The 25000-nt window shown below is 40.3% G+C and overlaps 2 protein-coding genes across 2 annotated transcripts in view; both read left to right on the forward strand.

Annotated features, from left to right (window-relative positions):
* The window catches only part of gabra5 (gamma-aminobutyric acid type A receptor subunit alpha5), a 25324-nt gene extending 9867 nt beyond the window's left edge, over positions 1 to 15457 (forward strand). Inside the window, exons 6-9 of the mRNA XM_030792057.1 lie at positions 6902 to 7045; positions 10386 to 10538; positions 11382 to 11593; positions 15164 to 15457. Of these exons, the coding sequence (XP_030647917.1) occupies positions 6902 to 7045; positions 10386 to 10538; positions 11382 to 11593; positions 15164 to 15457 (803 nt within the window). The remainder of the gene's footprint in view (positions 1 to 6901; positions 7046 to 10385; positions 10539 to 11381; positions 11594 to 15163) is intronic.
* Positions 15458 to 21158: 5701 nt separating this feature from the next.
* The window catches only part of gabrg3 (gamma-aminobutyric acid type A receptor subunit gamma3), an 80722-nt gene continuing 76880 nt past the window's right edge, over positions 21159 to 25000 (forward strand). Inside the window, exons 1-2 of the mRNA XM_030791434.1 lie at positions 21159 to 21214; positions 22230 to 22375. Of these exons, the coding sequence (XP_030647294.1) occupies positions 21162 to 21214; positions 22230 to 22375 (199 nt within the window). The 5' untranslated portion in view covers positions 21159 to 21161. The remainder of the gene's footprint in view (positions 21215 to 22229; positions 22376 to 25000) is intronic.

Here is a 25000-nt window from a genome sequence, read left to right on the forward strand (position 1 = left end):
AGTAAAAAAAATGAATGTATAGTGGGATGTTAATAAACTCTTATAAATAATTTATTACAAAGCATTGAGAATTAACCCTCCTCCTGTTGGCACCTCTAAACCTAAACTCAAAACATGAATAAATCATTCATATTTGTATAAATAAACCCACCCTTAACCCATAATTATGAATATAAAGCCCCAAGTGTACAACTAATTTCCCTCAATTAATTAATTATTCATGATCAAGGAAGAGGAGTATACGCAGCCATATATGAAAGTATTTTCATAACAACGATAATGATATGGAGGTAATCTTAGCTCCTAATGCACTCTCTGTTTCATTTTTCTTCATTAATGCCTAGATTCATATTGTTTTCCAATTCAAGACTGGAGCTTTTGACATGCACAAACCATAACCTCAGTTAAACTTCTAAATGTAATGAAAACATTTACTAAAGGCACTGTGTGGCTTTGAGTAATATGTGATGATAATAATAATAATAATAATAATAATAATAATAATAATATAATAATAATAATAATAATAACAATAATAATAATAGCAGCAGTAGTAGTAGTAGCAGTAAATTAAAAACAAACCAAAAGAAAAAAAAAGAGTTCATTTTGGGTAATGCCTGGAGATCCACTCTTCTGACAATTATTTTTGAAAACGTCATAAAAAAAAAAAAAAAAAAAAGACTGACTCTAACAGAAGTTGTCATTCATCCAAACGTTGATTGCATTGTTTGCCTGAAGCTTCGACAAGCTCTTTATTCAGATAGTGAAACAGGAGGGGATTGGATTTTCTGTGGATTGGATTGTCTATGCACTCAGTCTTTATATCTCTAGCACTGTACATATGTACTGTATGTCCAACAAGGACAAGTGTTGTGGTGCTCGTGGAGATAACTAAAGGTGATTGTCGTTGGTCTTTCTTAGGAGCTGTTAAATGCTTTAGAGTGCATTATTGGCTTTAGGGCAAAAGCCATGCGATGCTTTGTTACGGAAGAGAAAAACGAGGAGGTCTAGTGAAAGGACGCCTGATTAGAGTTTGAGCACTAATGGCCAGATGAAGAACAGGACCAGTACGACGGCAGCGTAAACACTTCCAGTAAGGAGTAAGTCAGCGCATGGGCCATTACCATGCCTGGAAACGCGCTTGTTATAAATTAGGGGTCCATTTTAAAAGAAAAGGTTCTGATGAAATCGATTAGACGCTGATTGCCACTCCTCGCTATTTGTAGTAGCTATTCAATTTTCCGTCCGCCGCTCTCAGAATTTCTGTTTTTCTCTGCTAGGGTTTGGGTTGTCATGGAGTCGTTGGAAGACTAATTTAAAATACTTGTAATGATCTTCATGCAAATTCTTAGCGCTGTACACTCAGAGGCTGCTTGTTTTCCTCTTAAGATTTCAGCAGGAAATGGCTAGTCAGGTAGTGAGGCTAAGATATGAGAGAAAAATACATTTCGTGTTCGCATTACAAGCTAGTCTGAGGAGACCGAATCCAGACGCTACAGGCGGCTTATTATGTCATCACATAATGTCTGTGTTTGGAGGTACTATGCACATCTGTCTCTCAGATGCACAAGATCACTGTTTCAGCGCTATTCAGTTTCATTAATGTATTACGTTATGCTTAGGCAGAACGAGGGAATGAGCTCTCTTTCTCCCAAACGATAAGCAGCTAAAACACTACGTTTGTTGCTGCCCACCGACAGAGTATACCGTGCCAAAAAAGGATGGATGATTGTTAAAACTCAGTACTACGTCATTTTTAATCCAATCAGTGACAGTATATTAATCTGAAGTGATAAAGGTTTTCTCATGCGCACCCCTGGAAAATCACACACACACACACACAAAACATTTTGATTAGTGTCAGCAGTAGAGAATAGCATGGGACATTAGCACTCTAACCAGTACTGTAACTCACTTAACTATTGTATTCACTAAAATGGCCTTTCCTGCATGATGTCTTTGGCCTGTACAGTGACTCTTGGCCTCAGGCCTGCTGTAAACTAGAAATGTGAAGGTCAAACTGTAAGTTTCAGTCCCATCAGAGCTCATTTTCCACGGGTCACAGCCTCATGGTCACCTTTCACACACGTCCTGCAGCAGGTTCTCCCAATCAGAGCCCTGGGGTCACTGCGCTAAGTCACGTCCGATTCACTTCAGAGGTTCCTCAGGTCCCCACATTACCACAAAATGACATTATTGTGTAAAGGCCTGTGTGTTGAGTCATGCTTAGGTTCACACTTCTGTCATATTTTCCCTCCGTAGAGAGCTTTATCTGATAACTGAAAGGAGGTTGTCATTTTTGTCTATATTTCTCTGTATTGCAGGGTCACATGGACACATGGGTAATCACAGTTATCATATATTATACCTGTGGGGACGTTAAACAAAGCCAAGATAAAGAGATATTGTTTACTGAGACAATCTCATACATTCCTCAGTACAAAGGCTGCACTGCCTTCCTTTTAAAACAAGATTTGAAATGGGATTAGAACTACATCAAAATGGTAAAAATCGTTTTATTTAGTTTAGTTTTTTTTTTTTTTTAATTTCGTCTCCTTTTTTCTTTTTTTGTTTTCGTTTATTTGTCTTGCATGAAGCCATGAATAGAGAGTGCAGCATATCCAAAACTAGTCTGTTTGAATCAGGTCTTTGTTCTCATTTCAAACAAATTTCAGACAGTCCAACTGCCAAGAGTTCTTTAGAATGCTAACCTCTCTCTGCCATTGGCTTTTTTTTCTGGCCTTACGCCTGTATCAGAGCATCTGTAAGACAGCATTAGAAACAGCTCAGGACATGGATACGTGTCTAATCTTCATGTTAAGAGTTTTAGAGACAAGTTTTAGGTAAAAGGTGCAAACATCCCTGTGTGGGCGTTGTCACAAATAGGATCTAATGGGGGTTTTAAAAAAAGAAAAAAAAATCTCTCCTCTTACAGTTTTGAATAAATTTCACCAAGAAATGTCACTGAACTTTTAGTGAAGATGCACTAATCACCCTCAGGTCCATTTTGCCACCGTTACTTTTTAATGTTCAAATCTCAAGTAATCTGGGGAAAACTGTGTAATTTTATGTTATCGTCCATTGTCGGGCAGGACAAATGCGCCTCCCCGTGAAGAATAAATAACTGCAATTCTACTGCACTTTTTATATTTTCCTTTGGAAAACATGGCCACTTTTTTTTTTTTTTAACCCTTAGTGATAATATGAAATACTGAGATTCTTAATGACTTATTCCATTCCCCTTCTTGGGAACAAGAAACTAATTTACATTGTAATGAACAAAAATTTATCATGATGCATGACAGCTTGATCCTCAGATTTTGTCAGACTAGTTTGGACAGTTTTCCAGCCTTTGTTAAAGCCCCAAAAAAATCATACAAAATATTGCTTTAAGGCCAGTGCTTGATAGGTAGTCAATTTCGCTTCACTGGAACGCATGTGAAATCTCCTGAACATGAGTTTGTGTTGCAGAGAGACCTCTGCTCTTGTGTGGTATTTGTTGAAAATGGCTTAGAGTAAAGCTGCTCTACATGCACCAATGCTCTCAGAGTAGCTACAACCTTTGACCGGGAGAACCCCCCCCCCCTCCCCCCCGCCTTCTGCTGGCCCTCACCACCTCTGAACAAATTCACTGAGCAATCTATTACATTACTGCACTTGCCTTGTGTGCAGTTAGTGATAGTGAGATTGAACAGCAGTAACACTACAGAAAAGTAACAGGGCAACATTTACTAACATGATTTGACATACGCATATGTCACCTGATGCCCTGTTCAAACCAATCCAATTAGACCCCCACTGCACACTGCCCCCCCCCCCCCCCCACCCCCCCCCCCCCCCCCCCCCTCCCCATCTATTTAGCAAGTTCTTTCTGCTCGCTGGAGAGTCTTCTTCTTACTTCCCTCAGCACTCTAGAGAGATGAATCACAATCGTTCTTTTGACAAAACACACGGAAATGAAAAAAGGGGTTATTGAAGGGAGAAAAAAAACACAATAAGTAGATAATATTTTTAGACTGTACGGTCTGCTCCTGGAGTAATAGCACTGATATGGAAATGACCAGGCCTCTGATATTGTCATACGAATAGACGCCTGTGAAAGTTTCCTAAGGCGGTTCGAAAAAGTTTATGACAGCAAAAAGTTGCCAGAGGTAAGCAATGATACCTGATACTGAGCTGCATATCTGAACCATCTCGTTATTGCTTTTGTGCAAACCCCTTATCACTTAGAGTATGTTTCATCCATACACACATCTCCCTTCCCATTTCCCTAGTAACAGAAATCAGCTCAGCAGAGACAGAACACAAACAAGAGTCGGACGGCCAATGGGAAAATGACTCATTTCCTTTCCATAATTGTCTACTCTGGCCAGAAAACAACCAAATGAAAAAAAAAAGGGTCTGATTTTGATGTGTTTTTTGAGAGTAAAATGGAAGGGGCTTATTTTCTTATTTTACAACCTTTTTTTTTTAGGTTAATTCCTGTGGTTCTTTTTGCATCCCTTTTATAACCATATTTAAAAGGCAAAAATACCTCACGTATTGCATTTGTAAAGCTTTGGGAAGAGTGCAGTAAGCTCTTGATGAAATTGCCTGTTACTGTTGTTTTTTTGGAGGGGTGGAGGTGGGTGGCTGTGTGCTTGTTTCCCTTTTATTTCACTGTGAAGGTAAGTTCAGATTCAGTCATCTGCCACGCAGTGAAATTGATTGAGTCTTTCTCTGTCTGTAGACTCTGTCTCTGAAAGGCCCAGTCAGTCTGATTTTCATCCCACTTGGACATGCGTGATGCCAGATCTCCTCCCATTTCCTTTACTAAATGTGACGTGACTATAGTAGAAGTTTTATTTCACATCCCGGGACATTGCTATTGGTTTCTACAACACATGCCTGACTTCAACAGGAGGCACAAACTTAATTCTTTTTTTCTTTATCAAATTTACTCTTTTGAAAAATGTCCTTATGGTATAGCAGGAGAACAGTGTTTCCAAATATTTATGCATGTGCAATATGTCATCCTAAGGTAACATGTATGATGACTATTGTGAAAAACTTAAGTATGTTCTTTTCGACACATGATCTTGACAGCAACAACAACACACACACACACACACACACACACACACACACACACAGAAAGAGAGAACATATGTTCATTGCCCAACACTATTAAGAACCAGTATGAAGTGTCTTTCAGACAGAAAATCCTTGAGAGGCAGCCTTAGGTACGTCACCCAGAGTCTTAACATAAGTGTGTGTGGGGGGGGGGGGGGGGGGGGGGGTGTCCTGAAGGGGACCTCACACACACACACACAGGAGGGAACGCTAGGCTGCCCTAGAAAGACCCAATTCAATTCAACAAGCAGCTCTCCAAAATTACAACTTACATAATACACTTTATGAAAAAAATCACAATATTCTGATGCATTGCTTTTTCCAGAGGGGGCACACAGGTAACAGTGATGACATTAATATTGCTGACTGTACCCCTTGTTCCATGGGATGAAAAAGAAAGTTGGAACAAATTGTCCAAGTGCATTTGTGCTCTGATACAATTTATGTTTCTTAAGTGTTTTTTTTTTATGCTCATAGAAACCTTTTTTTTTTTTTATCTGCTCAAGTATGCCTTAATGCAGCTTCTAAAACTAGACTTCACACTGGCTTTGTTGGTATTGAGAGGATGGTATTCTTTCATTAGTGGTTAGTTTGTCCGCTAACGTTCTTAGAAGGGTTTGTATGTCTTTATAAGAATAGAGCTGATAGAGAAATTTTGGTTTTCTGTCCTGGAAAGAAACACAGATCACATTCAAGAGTGTGTGTTGGGCGTATTTGGAGAAAAATAATCCTGCAGTCTGGATGGCTGGAGTCAGTCTTAATTGCGATGGAGACATCCGGCACTAGAGTGGCGGGATTACCAAATCGCTTAGAGATTGGACGCCATGAAGGGGGGAGAGCTTGGATAGATAGACAGAGACAGAGAGACAGAGAGAGAGACTGACAGGGTGAACGAGGTGCTTGGATAGACAGACAGAGACAGAGAGAGAGGCTAACAGGGTGAACATGGTATGTATACTATAGTTACAGAAAAAAAAAAAAAACTGTATAATTGCACAACAGTTGTAAGTCTCACAGTAAATGTAACCATATGGGCTTTACATAGAGAGCACAGTGTGTCTTTATGTCACTGATTGTTTCTAACAACACATAAGGCCAAAAGGTGTACAGAGTTTCTGCTGGCAAACACTGTTATATATTCATTAGCCTGCATACCTTCCTCAATGAACTACCGTAGCCACGATGCCTGCTCTATTTTTGGTCCAAACAGACTTGTAATTAGATGTTCCTACTGATTCTAATTGGGCTCAGCTGAGGCACAAGTACCTTCAGATAGCTCTTAAGCCCCCATTGTTGTGCTTTTACCCCGATCCCATTATGAAACACAGACACTGATTCAATTTATTAGCCCTAATTGTATACTTGGCAAGCGTGTTTTCTGTTGTGTCAGTCACCAATAGTAACCCTTAAGATAACAGATCTGTGAGAGTCAGCTATATTACATGTGGATCTTTGCATTGTTTATATATAACTCTTTTTATTGTTATTTTTATTTTTTTTAACAATATTTCTGTGACAACTGGCTTATTACGTATTAAATAATGCATTCTTATTTATATTTAATTATTTTTATTTATTATATTTATTTATATTATAGTGTGCACCACAACTGCCAATATATATTAACCATGTGTAAAATACTAACTCGTAAAAGGCGTTTTCTGTCTTTAAATGCAGTTTAAATTAATTAGTTGTGCATGCTATGTCCATACTGTGTGTGTGCCTGGCAGCTGCCTTGTCCGACCTGTTTGGTTGTTTTGTGTGTTTTTGTTTGTGTATTTCTGTGCAGATGCCTACCCTGTCTCTGAGGTTGTGTATAAGTGGACTCAGGGCCCGGCAAAGTCCGTGGTAGTGGCAGAGGAGGGATCCAGGCTGAACCAGTACCATCTGATTGGTCAGACGGCCGGTACAGAGGACATTAACACCAGCAGAGGTAAAAGCACCAGTACACATTCTAGAGAATTCTGTTTTTCTCAGCAGAATTATTACACCTACATGCATTTCACCAGCTGGCATCCGTTGACTTTCCTGACACTTACAATACCTCACACTATCAAATTAGGTTGTGGTGTGGTGTTTATGGGTCTGTGTGTGTGTGTGTGTGTGTGTGTGTGTGTGTGTGTGTGTGTTTGTGAGAGAGAGTGTGTGTATGCGTTCGTGTGTGGGTGTGAGTGTGTGAGAGAGAGAGAGAGTGCGTGTGCGTGCGTGTGTGTGTGTGTATGTGTGCGTGTGTATGTGTTAGAGATATTACTCAATTTTCCTCATCTATTTATTTTGGAGACATTTCCTTTTTCTCCCAGTCTCCCTCTGCCAGCCAAACTTATTTCCGCTCTTTTAACTTCATCTCACCCTCACCGTGGGTGTGCTTGTGTGAGGGGAGAGGTTTTTTTATTTTTTATTTTTTCAAATCAAGTTAGATCCAGACAACAAATGAATGGTGTGGATTTGAGGACACCACCCACACAGGACCAGCTGTCTCTAGGGCCAGAGAGAGCGAGAAAAGAGAAGAGAGAGAGATAGAGAGGGACCAGGAAAAAAAAAACCCCACACTTATCCCTGTCCTGAGTCTATGGCTCTGGAGGGTTAATCCCCGTGCAGGACCCATCAGTTGTGCTTTTACTGGGTGACGTCACACGGCCGTCATTGGTCCGGTCGAACGGGCCAAGGGACACGTGGGAGGAAGACGCGGGGGAGGAGATGGGGGGTTGGGGCGAGGGGGGGGGGGGGGTTAGATTCTGGAGAGGCAGCAGCTGCTTAATGCGGTTATGTAAAGAGGAGTGGTTATACACTCATATCAGCCCCTCTCTTCAGAATGGAACTTTATTAAGGGGTTTGCGAGGGTTTTTAGCTCTGCTTCCCCTGCTGCCGCTTAGATCAGCGGTGGTATTTAACCGCCCTCTTCGGTTACACTTGAAGAGTTATCTCTGTGTGTGACCATGAGTTTCCCATAAATGCTTGTGTTAGTCAGTAAATTCACATTATTCAGTCAAGGCCCTTTTTTCCATGCCGTCCCGGTATACAGTCACTGACCTGTCCTCAGGAACTGCAGACTACACTTATTGAACCTCAAGTCAACTCAGATCCACTGTATCTTCAGGAGACCGGAATTAGACACAGAGAGAAAGGATCTAAGGGCATAGCCTCATCCCTCTATCTCTATCTCTCCCGTTTTGTCTCTCCTAACGAGACCTTTTAACCTTTCCTTACTTTTTTTGTCTCGCTCTAGTGTCTAGTTGTGAGTGGGAGGAGGAGAGGAAGGAGGAGGGGGAGGTGAAGGTTTGGGTGGTTATTACGGGAGCTAATCTGAGGTGGTGGAAACCCTCTTTACACAGTCAATTATAGCCCTGGAAGGAGCTCACAGTGAAGGAATGAAGTCATTAGCGCCGGCTAAAGTCAGACGCCAAGTTGAAGAGAGAGAGAAAAAAAAAAAAAAACCCACACAAATGCACACTCAAAGTATGAGGAACATCGAAACATTGAAACATTCACCCCCGTAAATGTCAACAATTAGTCACTTCCCTTGTTTTCTGTTGAGAGATCGAGATCAGCTTGTCTAACTTGTCAGCTTTTAGTAAGCAAAGCTTTGTCAGGAAAGGCAAAATTGAAATCGACGCTTCATCACAGAGTTTGTACCCTCCGTACAACAGTTATTTAACTCTTTCAGAGTGTTCACCTGTGACCCTTACCCACAAACACCTCCAGAAACTGTCTCTAAACTGTTTTGTAATGAGAAAGCTAAACCAGTGAGCTTACCAGTTGACCAGCATGGCAGCATTGTTTTCAGCAATAAACGGCAACTCCCCGTAAACGCTCCAAAAGCTGAGATGTAAAATCCACCAGAGCCTCATGGTGCCACCTTTCAGAAGAGTGCCGCCCAACAGCGGGCATCCAAGGCAAGTGATGGCAGACGGGGCACCCCCGGGGTACACACTCTACGTCATGGGAGAGCAGGAGAGAGGAAGAGGAGGAAGAGGAGTTGAAGATGTACAGCTCCCTTAGATAAGGACATGTTCATCCCTCTCTGGGCCCTGGCTGTGACCAAACTCTTCCTCAAGTTCCAGAACCTCAGATGTTTTCGGCTTCCCTCATCTGATCCAGTGACCGGGTTGGCTCGTAGTTCTGGTTCTGTTCTAGCGTGTTTGTCTTGAATTTGTAGCCTTCCTCTTTCTGTCAAAGACGCCGTATCTCTCCAACGATAGTGGCTCGGCCTGCACGGGCTGGACTATGAGAGATAGAGCGAGAGAGAGAGAGAGTGAGAGAGAGAGTGAGAGAGAGAGAGAGAGAGAGAGAGAGAGAGAGAGAGGACTACTGCAGGATGCAGATTGTGACAAGGGATTAGCGGGACAGAAAAATCGGATTTTGCTAGGAGAAAGCAGCAGTCATCAGTGGATTTTCTATAGTTTATCAGACTCGGTGGCTCGAAAGGATTTTTTAAAAGCTTCAAATGCAATCTTCGCTTGGTTAACAGGATATATGATGTTTTTTCCACTCTCTTTCTATCTTTCCCTCTCCCTCTAATTTCTCTCTTTCTTTTTTTTTTTTTTTTTTTTTTTACTCCAGTACTCCCGTTAATGATTTACCTCATGATGTCATGGTCGAGAGTGTGAAGCTGACATGTGTGGTGTATCTAAGCACAGTTAAAGCTGTCGGCCTGAAGTCTGCTGTAAAATGTATTTTACTCTTTTTCTTGAAGCAGTGTTAATCTTTTTCTCTTGTGTGTGAACTTGCCCCTGCTATATATAATTCAAATAATCCTGAAAACTATGTTTTTCAAAAAACAGAATTCAAAGAATCAGTGCCACTGTAATGGGATGTTGTTGTTTTTTTTGTAATTCATGTTTGTTTGTTTTTTAATTCATTAATTCAGCTCTCCTGAGAGCTTTACCCCATATGGCCACTATTAGGTGCTAATGAGAGAGCACTCTTTGCTCTTTGCACTCCACAGTGTATGATGGTTTCACTTAACACAAACAAAGGGTAAAAGCTCCTTAGCATTCCCTGTGTGTGTGTGTGTGTGTGTGTGTGTGTGTGTCTATCTATATATGTATATATATATATGTATATATACATATACATATATATATACATATATACACACACACACACACACATATTTATACATATTTATACATATATATATATATATATATATACTCTGTAACACTCTCTAAAAGTTTGCTTCTATATGTCTACTTTCCTCATTCCTTAATTTGCTTCTCTTCTCTTCTCTTCTCTTCTCTGTCCCTATCTCTCTCTTCCTGATGATCCTGCAGGTCAGTACACAGTGATGATGGCTCATTTTTACCTGAAAAGGAAGATTGGTTACTTTGTGATCCAAACCTACATGCCCTGTTTCATGACCGTCATACTATCCCAGGTCTCCTTCTGGCTGAACCGAGAATCAGTGCCAGCTAGGACCGTTTTCGGTAAGTTCTCTTCCAAACACGAACACAAATGAAATTCGGGATGTTATTACATACACCCACTGTGTCCCATCCACATCCATCAGCACTTCCCATAGGGATTCACACATCTGAGAATACACTGGTGTCTAGCTTTGGCTTTCTCTCCATTAGTTAATTTTGTGTTTAATACGTGAATATTTCTCCTCTGAATGGAGATGAGAATTGACTGGCGAAGGCAGACGGAGCGAAGCGATAATCCGCTCTGATGAATGTTTTGAATCCTGCTCAGGGCTGGGCGAGCAGGCAGCTTTGTGCCAGTGCATTGTTTTCTGTTAATACAACACCCCAGAGAGACAGAGCGCTCCCTCAGGGGAATTCTCTCAAACGCCCGAACACTCATTTATACACACAAACACACACAGACACACCCATGCACACACACACTCTCCCTCTCTTTCTGTCTGTCTGTCTCTCTCTCTCTCTCTTTCAGTATGTATCTTTTCCACAAACAGTCAACTTGTTTGGGACTTGTTGAAGTGAGAAATTATGTTCAGCACACATTTTAAATGCATCTCTCATGAGTTACCTGAGTTAAGTATAAAGCATAGACCTACTGTATGTCATTCTCAGTATTAATTTCATTGCAGCATACTACGATCTTTTTTCAGCTCATTGATTTCAGACAGTAAAACATAGTCTTCACGTTCTCACTGTGACAAAACGTTTATGTAACATATCCCCGTCCTAGCTGAAAATATTCAGTTCATTTGTATGGCAGACATGACTGTCAGAGTGGTTAGTTGTGGTGTACGACAGTGTGTCTCTGACTGTGTCTTGACTGTGTGTTTTGACTGTTTGTTTTAGGAGTGACTACAGTTCTGACCATGACCACGTTAAGTATCAGTGCACGGAACTCCTTACCTAAAGTGGCCTATGCCACAGCCATGGACTGGTTCATCGCTGTCTGCTACGCCTTCGTTTTCTCCGCCCTCATCGAGTTCGCTACTGTCAACTACTTCACCAAACGCAGCTGGGCTTGGGACGGCAAAAAGGCCATGGAGGCCCAGCAGCCTAAAGTATGTTTCTGTGTGTGTGTGTGTGTGTGTGTGTGTGTAGGGGCATCAGTTTGTTTTGAAAAGTGTTGGGGACAACGATGGGTTTGACATCTTCGCACCTTTTTTCAGCGGTGGGGACGAAATGGGCAAAAAGTGGTGGGGACATGTCCCCAGCGTAAATGATGCCTTTTGTGTGTGTGTGTGTGTGTGTGTGTGTGTATGTATTTTCAGGGACAGGTTCAAGGTATTGACTCAGTTAATTCACTCACGGTTCAAGTCTCTAATGCTAGAGTGTGCCTGCTGTTTGTAGCTATGGAAATGTTGGTAGTGTGCTGTAGTACCATGAGAACCAATTGAACACCCCAAACACTTTCAAACACAATACTCAACGAATCAATGGCACAAAGACAAATTAGTATGGTGCAATTGAAATATGGAAAAATGAAAAACTTACCCCCCCCCCCCCCCCCCCCCCCCCCCCCCTTAGGTCTTCTCAGGTCAGTCCATAGTGGCACATCTGGATTTGAGGATTGTTTCTCAATTCTTCTCTGCAGATTTTCTCAGGCTGTTTTAAGTTGGATAAGTTGTGTTGATGTGTTGATGTGGTCTTAAAGGCTTCAATTGATTCTCAATTGGATTCAAGTCTAGACTCGCCGGGCCGCCCAACCACATTTACATTTTTTTTTTTATTTTAAAGCCTCTCGAATGTTGCTTTGTCCCTATCCTTGAGATCATTGTCTTACTCTGTTCATTTTTCCGTAAATCCTTGCAAGTCCCAGTCCCCGCTGCTGAAAACCATCCCCCTTACGATGATTTGAAAACAACCCGAGCTTTACCGCAGAGATGGAGTTTGATGAGTGAGGAACTTCTCAGTTTCCTCTAGGCATAAGGCTTCACATTCAGGTCAAAAGCTTCACTTTGTAATAGGTTTTTTTTTTTTTTTTTGCCTCAGATTCTCAGAATCTGGCCCACACTTTTTTTCCCCCTGACTACAGACATGTTTGTTCTCATAGTAGATTGTGGACTCTGGTTATGTCTATGAAGAGCTTCAGAGCTTTTGATCATCCAGACAAGTTCTCTCATCTCAGACATGGAGCACTTTAAGTCTCCTCATTGCCATGTCTGGGTTTTTGGTCACCTGACCTAGAACACTATTTTTTCTCATTCTCTCTGTTATTCTGAGTTGATACCATATTCTTGGAAACTATAGTGGTTGGCTCTATATGCTTTCCATTTCTTAATGACCAACTTCATCATGTTTCTGGCGATCTATAATACTTTTAACATCTCTCTTCAGAGCTTACCCTCTTCTCAGAACTCATTCACAGAGCTCTTTGATCTTAATGGCAGATGAGTTTGTGCTCTGATTGGATGCTCATCTTATATAAACAGATGTATGACCCCTGAAATCATGTTAATAAATTAAACTAACCACAGGAGGAATTCATTTCACAAGGAAATTAAACTCAATTTGCAGTGTCATGACGAAGGCAATGAATACTTAATAACTCAAAATGTTTGCATTTTCCATTTGAAATTGTATTTAACATGTTTCCAGAATTTTCATTTTAATCATATAGAGTAACTTATGCATGTAAGTAAAAAAAAAAAAACGAACAAACAAAAAAAATGAAGGCAAAAAATGAAGGTTGACAAAATATATAAAAAAGAATACTTTCTGAAGGTACCATAAATAGACCTTAATTATATTCCAATGACAAGCTTTCACTGAATTTACAATAGCAGGGGGTAATCATTGTAGCCCCTAAAATCACTCACAGGTGAGACACCACTTCTGTAATGTGCTTATGTAACACAACAATATGGCAACATTCCAATTCACTCTGAGCACAGACCTTTTCACTGCCTTGCTTTGCACATTAAAGTTACATAAGACTTTCTTGCGCCGTATTAAAATGGGAAAGATAATTACAGTGTGCTCTCATCAATAACTGTTTCAACTGACACGAGACTTTCTTGAAAGTGTTTTTGTTATTGTTGGGGCCGTTTGAAAGTGCCAGTCATTCAAATGTCAACAGAGTGTACATTGAAGCAGTCATTTCACCTGGGTGTATTGGGAATGTTTAGTTGGATTCCCATGTTGGATTCCCTCTGGCCATGTAGTTGTGGAAGATCAGTACACCTTCAACCCAACTGCTGACCTAAACTCTTATTCTAGTATTTTTACGTTAGTCATATTTCATAAGATGTGCCTCATGTGGAGCTCAGTACATTAATCTACCACTCCTGTCAGATAAACTAACAGTAGACTTCGGTTAGTCTGTAAATCCTTTGTTCATTCGCTGGTTCCTTCAGAGACAGTTTATTTTAAGATATTACAGAGCTTTAAGCTGTATCTCAGTAAAGGTGACCCCGTTTTTTGCCATAGTACCATAGTAAGCCCTTTCTGTCTGCTCTCCAACTGGACGGACAACCGCCAATTACTTTTATCTGCTGTATCAGAGTGGCACTTCCCCCTTTCCGCTTAGCAACACAACGGTCCCTTTTAAGGATGAGCTCTTGAACTGTGCGTGTAAGCGATTGCATGCTTACGCACCAATGTCACACGTTTAATAAAAGCTCGGGGCGGCGTGTGGAGGTGTTAAAGTGAAGGATGATCGATCAGTCGGCATATCCTTCCACCCCGAGACCAGGCACTGTGCCAGTCCCAGCTGTTGCCCCGGTTGTCATCTCCATACGCGTGCTAGCTTGTAGCATTTAGCTTCTTGACGCGTTCCTGCCGTGCCGTCCATTCTTATGAGAGCTTTAAATCGCATTTATTGGTTTAGCTCATTGTCTTTAAGGAGAGTGATAGTCTGTTTTTGCTGGTTAGCATAACACAGCATTTAAAAATACAGGACGCACAAGACAAAGTACAAGTGGTTCTCTTGGTAACATTGTTCATTTCTGTTGAGCACATGTTCATTACCCTTTGAGAGCACTTAGTTTGCAGCAGAAAAAAAAATACACACATGTTACGGAAACACTGCAAATACTGAGTTTGATAAAACTAGGAATGTTTTGACAAAACTAGGGAAACTGCCTGAAGAACAATTTGTCATGTTGCAGTACAAAAAAAAAAAAAAAGACACCTCAGAACATGTGTTGACTCACGCATGAGCTTTAGGGCATATTTCCTCAGCATAAAATAGGGTCCACAAGTGTCTATAGGACAGTTAACCTCTGTTATATGAATATATTGTGTGTGCTCTGTTTGCATTTGGTCATACTTTTCATTATAATAGATGTTTTCTCTCCTTGTCACTTGTCTTGCCCACGCAGTCAGTGCAGCGTTCATGAATCGATTCATTCCACTTTCTTGGCAAATGCTTTTAAATCATAGCCTCTGCTCTCCTATTACTGTGGTCTTCCTTTATTAATTACTCCTCTGAGCATACGGTCTGAAGGATTTTGCTTCTAATTCACAGACACTTTTATATTCAGGGTATTATGCTCATCTTTGAAGTTAAATCTGACCTTCAAACAAGCTTTTATATTACAACTTTCAGGCCAGTTGAAGTTACAGTGTTACTCTCTTGGTTTCTCCAAATGTCCTGTCTTATAACCTTGTCTTTTGGTTTTTTTGGACAGAAGAAAGACCCATTGGCTTTGTCAAAGAAACCAAACAACACCTGCTCGGCCGGCGTGAACTTTACCCCCAACATCACCAAGGATACGGCTATCGCTACCATCTCTAACAGTACGACGGTTCAGCTTAAAAGCATTGAGACCAAGGCGGCACTGGATCCGAAAAAGACTTACAACAGCGTCAGTAAGATTGACAAGATGTCCAGGATAGTGTTCCCCGTGCTCTTTGGGACATTCAACCTGGTCTACTGGGCCACGTACCTCAACAGGGAGCCAGTCATCAAAGGAGCGGTGTAGCCCGCGGAAGTCACTGCGTTAGCCACTCCACAAAATGGTCACTACATTAGCCACCCCTACATCTCCAACCTGTAACACCCAAGCCCCTCAACCACTGCCCCCACCCACCCCCCACCCCCTGAGTCATACTCGACCATGAACTGAATCGACATGGAGAACGTTGCCAAGCACTTATTAAACTGCACTCTTCCCTTTTTTCATTTACTCATTCAAAGAATTCTCATTGTTTTTCTCCTCTCTCCATACATTGCATGATCCAAGCTCTATGGGAATACTATTGCCATATCTGCCTTGACTTTCTACTGTATATTACTCTTCTAATAGGATTTCTTAGGCAAATGTTGCTTTTATCAAGTTCTAAAGACAGTGAAACTCTCACTCATAGCAAACCATTGTTCATTTTCAGACATAATGTAGTATAAAATCCACATAGTGTTTGGCATCTACATTACAATTGAGTCAATGAAGTGTTTCATTTCTAAAAGTACAGCAAGGCCAAATGCTATGCAAAAAAACAAAAAACAAAAACAAAACAAAACAAAAAAAAAACAAACAAAAAACTGTTTTCTACTGTATTTAATCATTATCTGCTTGTGTTGGGACCTTGGCTTTGTTTGACTGGGCTCAAAGCTTCCTGTGTTTTAAGTTGTAGCTTGAGCTAATGGAGAAGCTAAGCGGATGTATAGCCATGCTATATGTGTTGCCTTCAAAATGAGATGATTTCACATGAATGCACTGAAAAAAACAAACAAAAAAAAACGAAAACAGAAACAAAAAAACTTCTATGGTTACTTTTGAACAGTCAGTTTGAACATCACTCTCATTTCTTCATTGTTTTAAACACTTATAGCCATTCAAAATACTGGCGCGGCTGACTTAAGAGTGTGCACTATAGTGGCAGCTTTTTAAAAAAAAACAACTTTTTTGCATATAAATAATCCTGTTTTGTCTGGGGAAAAATGGGGTCGGGTTGCTGGTAAGACTTTCAGATGGTTTGTATATAGCCTGTGTATGCTTCGCTTTAATGTAGGCTTTGTTAAACTGTATTAAAGATGAGCTGAGTTGCAGTGTGCTGCAATGCTAGGCTAAAATGCAGCGAGGGCAACACAAATGCAAGCTAACGCTTCAGCTGTGGAAAATCCAGACTGTTTAGTGAAATAGTAGTAGGCTTCAGCTGCTTTGACAGGCTGACACTTTTTTTTCCTTGTATTTCTGCGTTTTTTTTTGGTTTTTTTTTGGGGGTTTGTTTTTTTTTCAGTCCAAGCTTAGTCGTTATCGTTTCGCTTTTACGTCCTAATTGATATGAATTGCTAACACATTTAGTAAATCTAGCTTTTTATTCTTTTATTTTCAGTAAGAAAACCTTTTTCTAAACTCCCTTTTCTCTGTGTTTTTGGATGGGTCCCAGGGTGGTCAGTTAATGACTCTAACCCTGACTCGACCAGGCAGAGACGTGCAAACGGCCTTAAGTACTGACATTAAAAAAAAAAAAAAAAAAAAAAATTAAGGCTGTTTTATTTATGCTACCCAATGAATATGACGTTTTAACGTTTAATCGATCAGGTTCAATGGACAAGGTCGAAATATAAGAGCAAAATGTCTTCAGGCAGAACTCAGCTTTGGATAATCGCAAAAGTGCAAATTGAGTGCAAGATGGAAGGACACAGACCAAGAAAGAGAGAGAGAGAGAGAGAGAGAGAGAGAATTTACAACAACCATCCCAAAAAATAATCACTTTTCTTAAATTCTTAAAAAAAATTGCCTGAGGTTTAGAAGATGAGCAACCAATTTCTGGCCATTGACTATCAAACATGTTACTATTAGGCATTTGTATGAGGGCTAACTTGCACATCACCAAACTTCACACAGAAAATCCATACAGAGAAATTGCTTACTGAATGAATGGGCCTCCACATGACAGACATGTACTCCAGAGATTGGGCTACTGTGCTTGGCTCTGCTGCAAAAAAAATCAATGATTTCTGAGAATCAATGTACATCTGTCCTTTAAAAGCATAAATATATCTGAAGCAATAAATTTCTTGCCTGATATGTTTCTTGACTAAAGACTGCCCTTATTCTCGGGATGGAGAACACTATATGCTGTTTTTGGTCTTCATTTGAAAAAGTAGCTTCTGTTCTTATAGTCTCGATACTGTAGTATGATTTCATTTTGTCATTTGACGACGTAAAAACTAGGGTGCGCTAACATTGCCAATACCTTTCATTCAGCTGAGAACCACAGAAGATGTCTCCTCGTCTACAAACGGATGTATGTTTGGATCTGAAGCACTGAACTGGAGTTGTGAACATCAGAATCGTACTACCAATCTGCAACTCCATCACAGAAATACATGGGGTTGGACCAACCCTCTCAAGTTCTTCTGCAGTACCAAAGCTATCTTTTCAAAGCCCTTAACACCAGAGCTGCCACGGCACTAATTTCCTCCAGCTACCAGGGGCAGCGCCGCATGGGATTGCCACTGTGGATGTTTTTTTTTTTTTTTTTTTTTATGCTGATTGGACTCATGGCTGTTTCCTACTGGATCATGACCAGAGATTGTGTTGCGTGAAGCTTTGCATTGCATTTTCCTAATGGAACAGTTGCTGGTGAGGGCAGCCGCTGTTGCTGTGGCAGAGGAAGGATTCTCCCGATTACTCTTGGGATTATAAAAGCACACACACAAGTGCGCGCGCACACACACACACACACACACACACACACACACACACATATAAACACATACATCCAGACCGGAGTAGTTCCCAGAGGTGGGGAGAGTACTGACTCCGATGCGCTGACTCCCATCCGGTGTGAGGGAGACATCTGGGCCACAGCTGTTTGTGAAGGATTTAGTTCCACTTAAGTTGCTTTTTCCTTTCGATCTAGCCATACACGGCTCCAGTTAAAGCTATCGCTCAGCCCTACAAATGACTGTATTTCTACATTGTGTGCGAAACCATCACGAGATGCTTCATTCACTTATTGGGTTTGGAAAAGCTAACAGTGGGCTAGCTGTGCAAACAGTGTTTTCTCTAGGACATATATTCATAACTGGCCACTTTCCCCTTGAGATGTTAAATACATGGCAGTAATTAATATATCGAGCTGAGGGTGAGATAAGGTAATCGCTGCCTTTGGCACGGATACTGAAGTTTGTCTTCACGGAACTATACAGCCTTCCCTTTCTTTCTTTCTTTCTTTCTTTCTTTTACACGCATCTTTTTTACTCTGTCTCTTCCTGCCTGTGTCATATTGGCTTTTATCGACAAATCAGGCTATATTGTGAGACGTGCTTTGAGGATTTTTTTTCCTGATATAAATACATGTAAGGCATGTAAGAATCTCTCCAGTATACTGTATTTATCCTTCAGAAATAAAGCCTTGCATGTAAATGGATCCTTTAAACCCTTAATCCCCAGAAATTCAGCACAACAGCACATGAGCTACTCCTGGTGGCCAGGATAATGTCCTTGTTCACAAAGAGGGAAAAGAACCATTGACAGAGCTTGTTACATTAAAAAAAAAGGGGGGGGTGGTTTTTGGATTTTGATCATATCAGTCTTTAAACTTCTGTCATTCTTCTTATGTCAGACTCATCTGTTTAGGGAATTCATAAAGGCAAATCTGGATCAGTTAAATGAGATTCACTCATTCACAGTTCAATGTGAGCCTGTGTCTACTTAGGCTCTGAGCTTAAACAGGGACTGTTGTGTTAAAATCTTAGGGTCTACTCTCTACAGCCAACAGCTTTAACACTGAATCATTTTAACACAGAATCACCTATGCCACTGACAATATCAGTTAACATGGGCATGAATTAGACTGAATTCGTTTAATGACTTGCCTTAGAGGTTGAAGAGCACATTAGTAAGTATTTGTCTATTGCATTATAATTCAGTGATATGTTTCATAATGTGATTTTTATCCCCATTTACAGAAACTCTGGGGTGTCCTATGATTCAAAATGCAGTAAAAGAGTCCAAGGCTGAATTCGGAAGGTACACTGAAGAGCTAAAGGAATATTAACAGCACTATTGCAATTACATTGCTCTTTGAGATTGCGTGCAGTTCATTGGAAAGCCTGAACGAACTGCTGTAGTACTCGGAATTGCCACGCGAGGACAGTCTTTCATGAACGAGTTTACAGTGGTGCTCGAGCGAGAATATCTTCTGGATTTGGGGGAAGCAAACTCCAGCACACATTCTATCTTAAAAAAAAAAAAAGAAAGAAAGAAAAAAAGAAAAAGTGCGTCAGACATTATTCTGAGCTTCACGGCGGCGTGATTTAATTTGGCCTCAACTTTCGTGTTCGGCATGAATGGAATAATCCGGATAGTTCGGGAGAGCGCATCCACTTCATTTAATTCCAGTTTTCGCAGAAACGCTTAGATGGAATGAGAAATAAAGCTTGTGGGTTCGCCTGCTGCTCTGTGTCTGGGTTATTATGGGGTTGTGGTTATGTTCTATTGGCTATTACAGCTCTAACCGGTCTAGTCGGAGAAAAGTCAGCTCAGAGGGAAATGGAGAAAGAGGTATTCAGGCTTTTTTCCTCTCTAAACGTGTGGGCGGCGCGGAGCGCTCCACGTTGCTGAATCTTGCCCTCAGTGCTTTAAATACTGTATGATAACGAATTCTAAACACTCCCAGCTATAAAGCGGTAGTGATATATATTTGAAACAACAGACTATGGTGTAATAGACATGGTGTCAGCATGAAGTGAAAGACACAGCACCTTCGGCCGAAAGAAGAGAAAGAACAAACTGAAAAATTCTGAAAAATAAGCGCCTGTAATAATGTGCAGTGCATCTCCATTGTATGGCATATGCGAGATTTCCAATAAGTTGACCATGCTGTGTTGAACAATTTGTCAGTAAATTCGTCTTTGCCAAAGCAGTTTCCTGACTAAACAACATTATCCACCAAGCTAACTAGAATGATTTAACCTGTCTCAGGAAAGCAATAAACTGTTAAAAGTAGGCAAATAAGATGTTGTGCACAGAAAAAATAATAATATGTGAATCGTATGAAATCACTGGAGTACAAACAAATACTAAGAAAATTATTAATGTATTTACCAATAATTTGATATTTTGGACAGAGAATCGTAACGTAACGTTAATATGCTTGAGATTCATTCACGGATGGCGGAAAGCGATGTTAAAGGAAGCTCAAACCTGGCGTGTCTGTCTTGGAAGCATTTGTATGCTGACGCAGAAGATATTGGGGTATACAGAGGTGGATCTCAAGTTTTTTTTTTTTTTTTTTACCGAAGCATCTATGAACAGAGTTGGATTTACATGACGTAATTTGAAGAAAGGGGGCTTCTTGTGAATGCATTAAGGGGGTTTGTTTCAAGGTACCTAACACAGGAGTTTGCTCCTTGCCATCACGAACGTTAGTATGTCTGTGTAAGTGCTTTTTCAATCGAAGGTTGAGGGGCTGGTCTTTTATTGGACACGATTAATTATCAGTCTGAGGGAACTTCACAAACACTGGACACGGTCTGAGGCGGCCGAGTCTTTTTCCTGTTGGATTATAAAGTACTCAGTACTTCTTTCAGCGCTTTAATTAACAACAAATAGTTGGAGCCTGGAAGAAAAAAGACTGCGGCTGTGTTACTTTCCCCCCCTTCTGTCACTAGAGTCTCTGCGCAGCTCTCGCACTGAGCCTCACTCTTACTGGATTCATCTTCACCTAAACATGTCTGCCAAATTATTGCTCTACTTCTTACTTCTTTCAGTATTTCGTGCATGGTAAGTGCTGATATATTTATAATTTGAGCTAAATGCATTTAAAATCGACATTTTAATACCCCGCTTCCATAGGACATCTATTGTCGGAACAATCCTTTGATCAGTGCGGCGACGTAGACTTGATAAGATTATACTTCAGTACATTCCTAACTTTTTAAAAATACGCGTAGTCGTGTTACAAAAGTTCAAATAAGTATCGTTTGACAAGTTTTCATCAACTCTGTAACCTTTGCTTTAGTTCTTGAGGTGGTATGACGTGGATTTAGGGTAATTAATATTTTGAGGTGCTTGTTTAATAGAACGTTTTATGTTGCTTAGTACATGTTTCAAACATGCTATGCTACCTATTAATCACATGTGAGTAATCTCGGGGCGTTGCCATTTTAAACCCTGTAAATAGACATTATGTTTGACACTCATTTGAAAATCGGTTTACTGATCTCCAGCTCATACAGATTTTCATGACATTCATTTTAGGTTACCCTGGTAACCGGATTGTGTGTTGCAGTAAATTGAGGTTAGAGGGTGGCATATATATTACCGATCTCTCTGCAGTAATTTCCACTTTAAACAAGTGCTTTATATCCCTACAGCTTTAAAAATGATTGCTTATATTACTTGCACCGTTGTGTGGTCTGTTGGCATTGCGAACAGGCGAATGGGTTTCATTTTAAACCTGCAGCACACATATGTGGTCATACTGGGCTATTCTGAATAGTCCTAAATGACTTTATAGCTTAGTTTACATACCATTCTGACAATTTAATTTATTCATTGAGGTGGAAAGGTTAACCCCTCTGAGTGCCACGATTCGACGCCGACAGAGGGCTAAAGCAATGGTTTTATAGTCTGGTCAAAGATAGGAGTACATAAGAAATAGTTAAACAAGTAACTAGTTGAAACTGTGTCAGAACATATCTTGAATTAAGTAATGACTTTGATAATTATATTATCGTCATCTTGCCTTTAGTTAAACCATCAATGATTAATTCACTCATATCCATTATTCCTATAGTTCTCAAACAATTGAATCTGAAGAGGAGTACGAGGATGTAACTGTGAACCAAATGTTGGCTCCAAAAACCCATGAGACAGACGCAACGCAAATTCTAAACAACTTACTGAAGGAATATGACAAGAAATTGCGGCCAGATATCGGAGGTGAGTGAGTTTTCAGTATGGAGAACATGCGCTGCGCGGCGCGCGGCAGCATGGTGCGCTGTCTAAGGTGCTGAAAGTGGTTCAGTGCAGCGTGCGTTGCCCCTTTGCTTCTCTGGTTTTTGAGTGCTTGTGAGGTGCGGAATATGTTCACGACGAAATCTTCTCTCTCCAAATTACTGAAAAAAAAAAACGCGGAGACAAGAATAAAGTTGCTATTGCAGAACAAATTGTATAATGGAATAATATAAATGGAAGACACTCATTCGAAAATCCGCAAATTATTTAGCATCGTTATTATGTGACGTCAGTTCGAGAACATGCATTATCATGGTAAAATCCATGACTAATCTGTGACTAAATGAAAAAGGGTGGTAGGTGGAAAAATAACCAAAGTCTCTAATTAACTGTATAAAAGAAAATCTTCGCATGCAAATTAATTTCAGTCTCAGAACGGGAATCTAATGGCTAGACACAAATTACATTCAGACGTTTAAAAGACATCATTTAGAGTCATTCAGATCTCAAAGTACAGCCTGCTTTTGTTTGTGCATAGCCTCATTGATGTCGGTTGCTTGTGTATTTTTATATCATATCTTTATTGTTTGTATTAGCATTTAAAATGCTTTGCAGTTCAGACACTTTGGCATCCGTGTATATACATAAGAAAGATGTGTAATGTCTATATAATTCAAAACTCTTCACTGTGCAGTTGTGTAATCAAGTCAGATTTATGCCCCAAATCACTACAGAAGTACGCATATTTTTCTACTTGAGTCATATGCAATTATGCAGAACAATGGGAAAGTGGATCTCAGCCTGTAATTCAAACATAACTTATTGTACTTGATCTGACACATCAGTCGGAGAAAAAAATGAACTCTTTGCACTACTGGGTCTTTAGACATCATGTCTATCTTCTCTATGTTTTAGTGGTAATGAGGCATCACTGTATGAGTACTGATCTTTTTTTTTTTTTCCTTTTTTTTTTTGTAATGTGAGAGCATTTCTAAGCCTCCCTTCTCATATAGACAAACTCCTGCCAATATGTGACTGAGAGACTCACAGGTGTGCAGGCTCACTCACTCACACACACACACACACACACACACACACACACACACACACACACACAAATCAGCAAATCAGCCATATTGCCATGAAGTTAGCTCACTGTGAAATTGCCTTTGTTTTTCCTCCAGCAGGGTAGTCTGGCAGAGGAGCCCAGAGCTTCTGTAACATAATCAAGGGTCCTAGTGAACTGTGCTGAGAAGCTGTATGTAGTAATGAAACTCAGCTATGTGCTCTGTGCAAAATACATTGCTCTAGAATGATAGACATAGCTCAGGGTTTTCACATACATGCACACGAGAACACACACACACACACACACACACAAACATGCGTGCACATGCATTCACATGCACACACACACACATGCAAGCACACACACACACACACACACACACACCATTTTTGTGTTATCAGTTGAATGAAAGTACCTGTAATACGGTCTGCCCAGCTGGGTTCTCCTGGGTTCTCTCTCTCTCTCTCTCTCTCTCTCTCTCCCCCCCCTCTCACTGACACACACACATATACACACTCACACACTCAGGCTGTCTGAGATCTGTCTTATTATTTCCTCCTACACTAGTCATTTTTGAGCTACTCTTTACTTCCCAAGAGCATTCTCCTAAGAACACATGATCGAGACCTCTCTCAGCGTTCGGCTTTCATCTCAGCTTTTTCCAATTTTGTGCCCTTCTATTTTCTGAGAAAATTCTCAAGACAAACCATACACTCTTATGGCATGAAGTAGCTTTACTTGTGCAGTGCACTGGAGAACCTCCGCGTTGGGCCTTAGTTTGGATCTGCTGAAGCAGTTTTCAGAAGTTTTCAGTAGTCAGTATACCCCGCATAGCCCCGTGCTTTAATCATTTATCAAACATTCAGGTTCTGATATTTCAGAGAAATACTTCTATATGTAGTGTGCTGACAACATTGATGTTCTTGGTTTTCATCAGAGGATTGTCCCACAATGATGCAACACATTTACAATCTATTATTGGGAGCTGGGATAAATCTGCACCCCCCCAACACACACACACAGTTTTATATATATACACACACACACGTGTGTGTGTGTGTGTGTGTAAGTGTGTGTGTATGTGTACACATATAAATATATACTACTTTTACTTCTATATTATAATATATTGTACTTGTTTACATGAAAATTCACTTGTATGCATATGGATAAATGTCTAGTGTTTGTTGTGGTTATTCATAGCAGCTGGAGTCAAAATTTGTGGTATATTTAAAAAGTGCCCATATTGCTGTGTGTACAAACTTCAGCGGTCATCATCTTATTTGAGGCAAAAATGTCAATATTTGACTTGGCTGCAATTTGATACATTGTCCATTGGAGGCCTCTATTTCTCCTTTCTCAGTTTCCATTATTAACAGGCTCTGAAAGGTTTTTTTTTTTTATTATTAATGTGGTTGTGTTTAGGGTCAGAGTTAAGGTCAGAGATAGTAACTTCGCTTTCACACAACTACTGAAACAACTTTTAACGAGATTGTAAAATACTGACTTTTCCTTCAAACATCAACAGTAGACGACTTTTT

Source organism: Chanos chanos, chromosome 14 (assembly GCF_902362185.1).
Source record: "Chanos chanos chromosome 14, fChaCha1.1, whole genome shotgun sequence".
NCBI classification, from domain to species: Eukaryota; Metazoa; Chordata; class Actinopteri; order Gonorynchiformes; family Chanidae; genus Chanos; species Chanos chanos.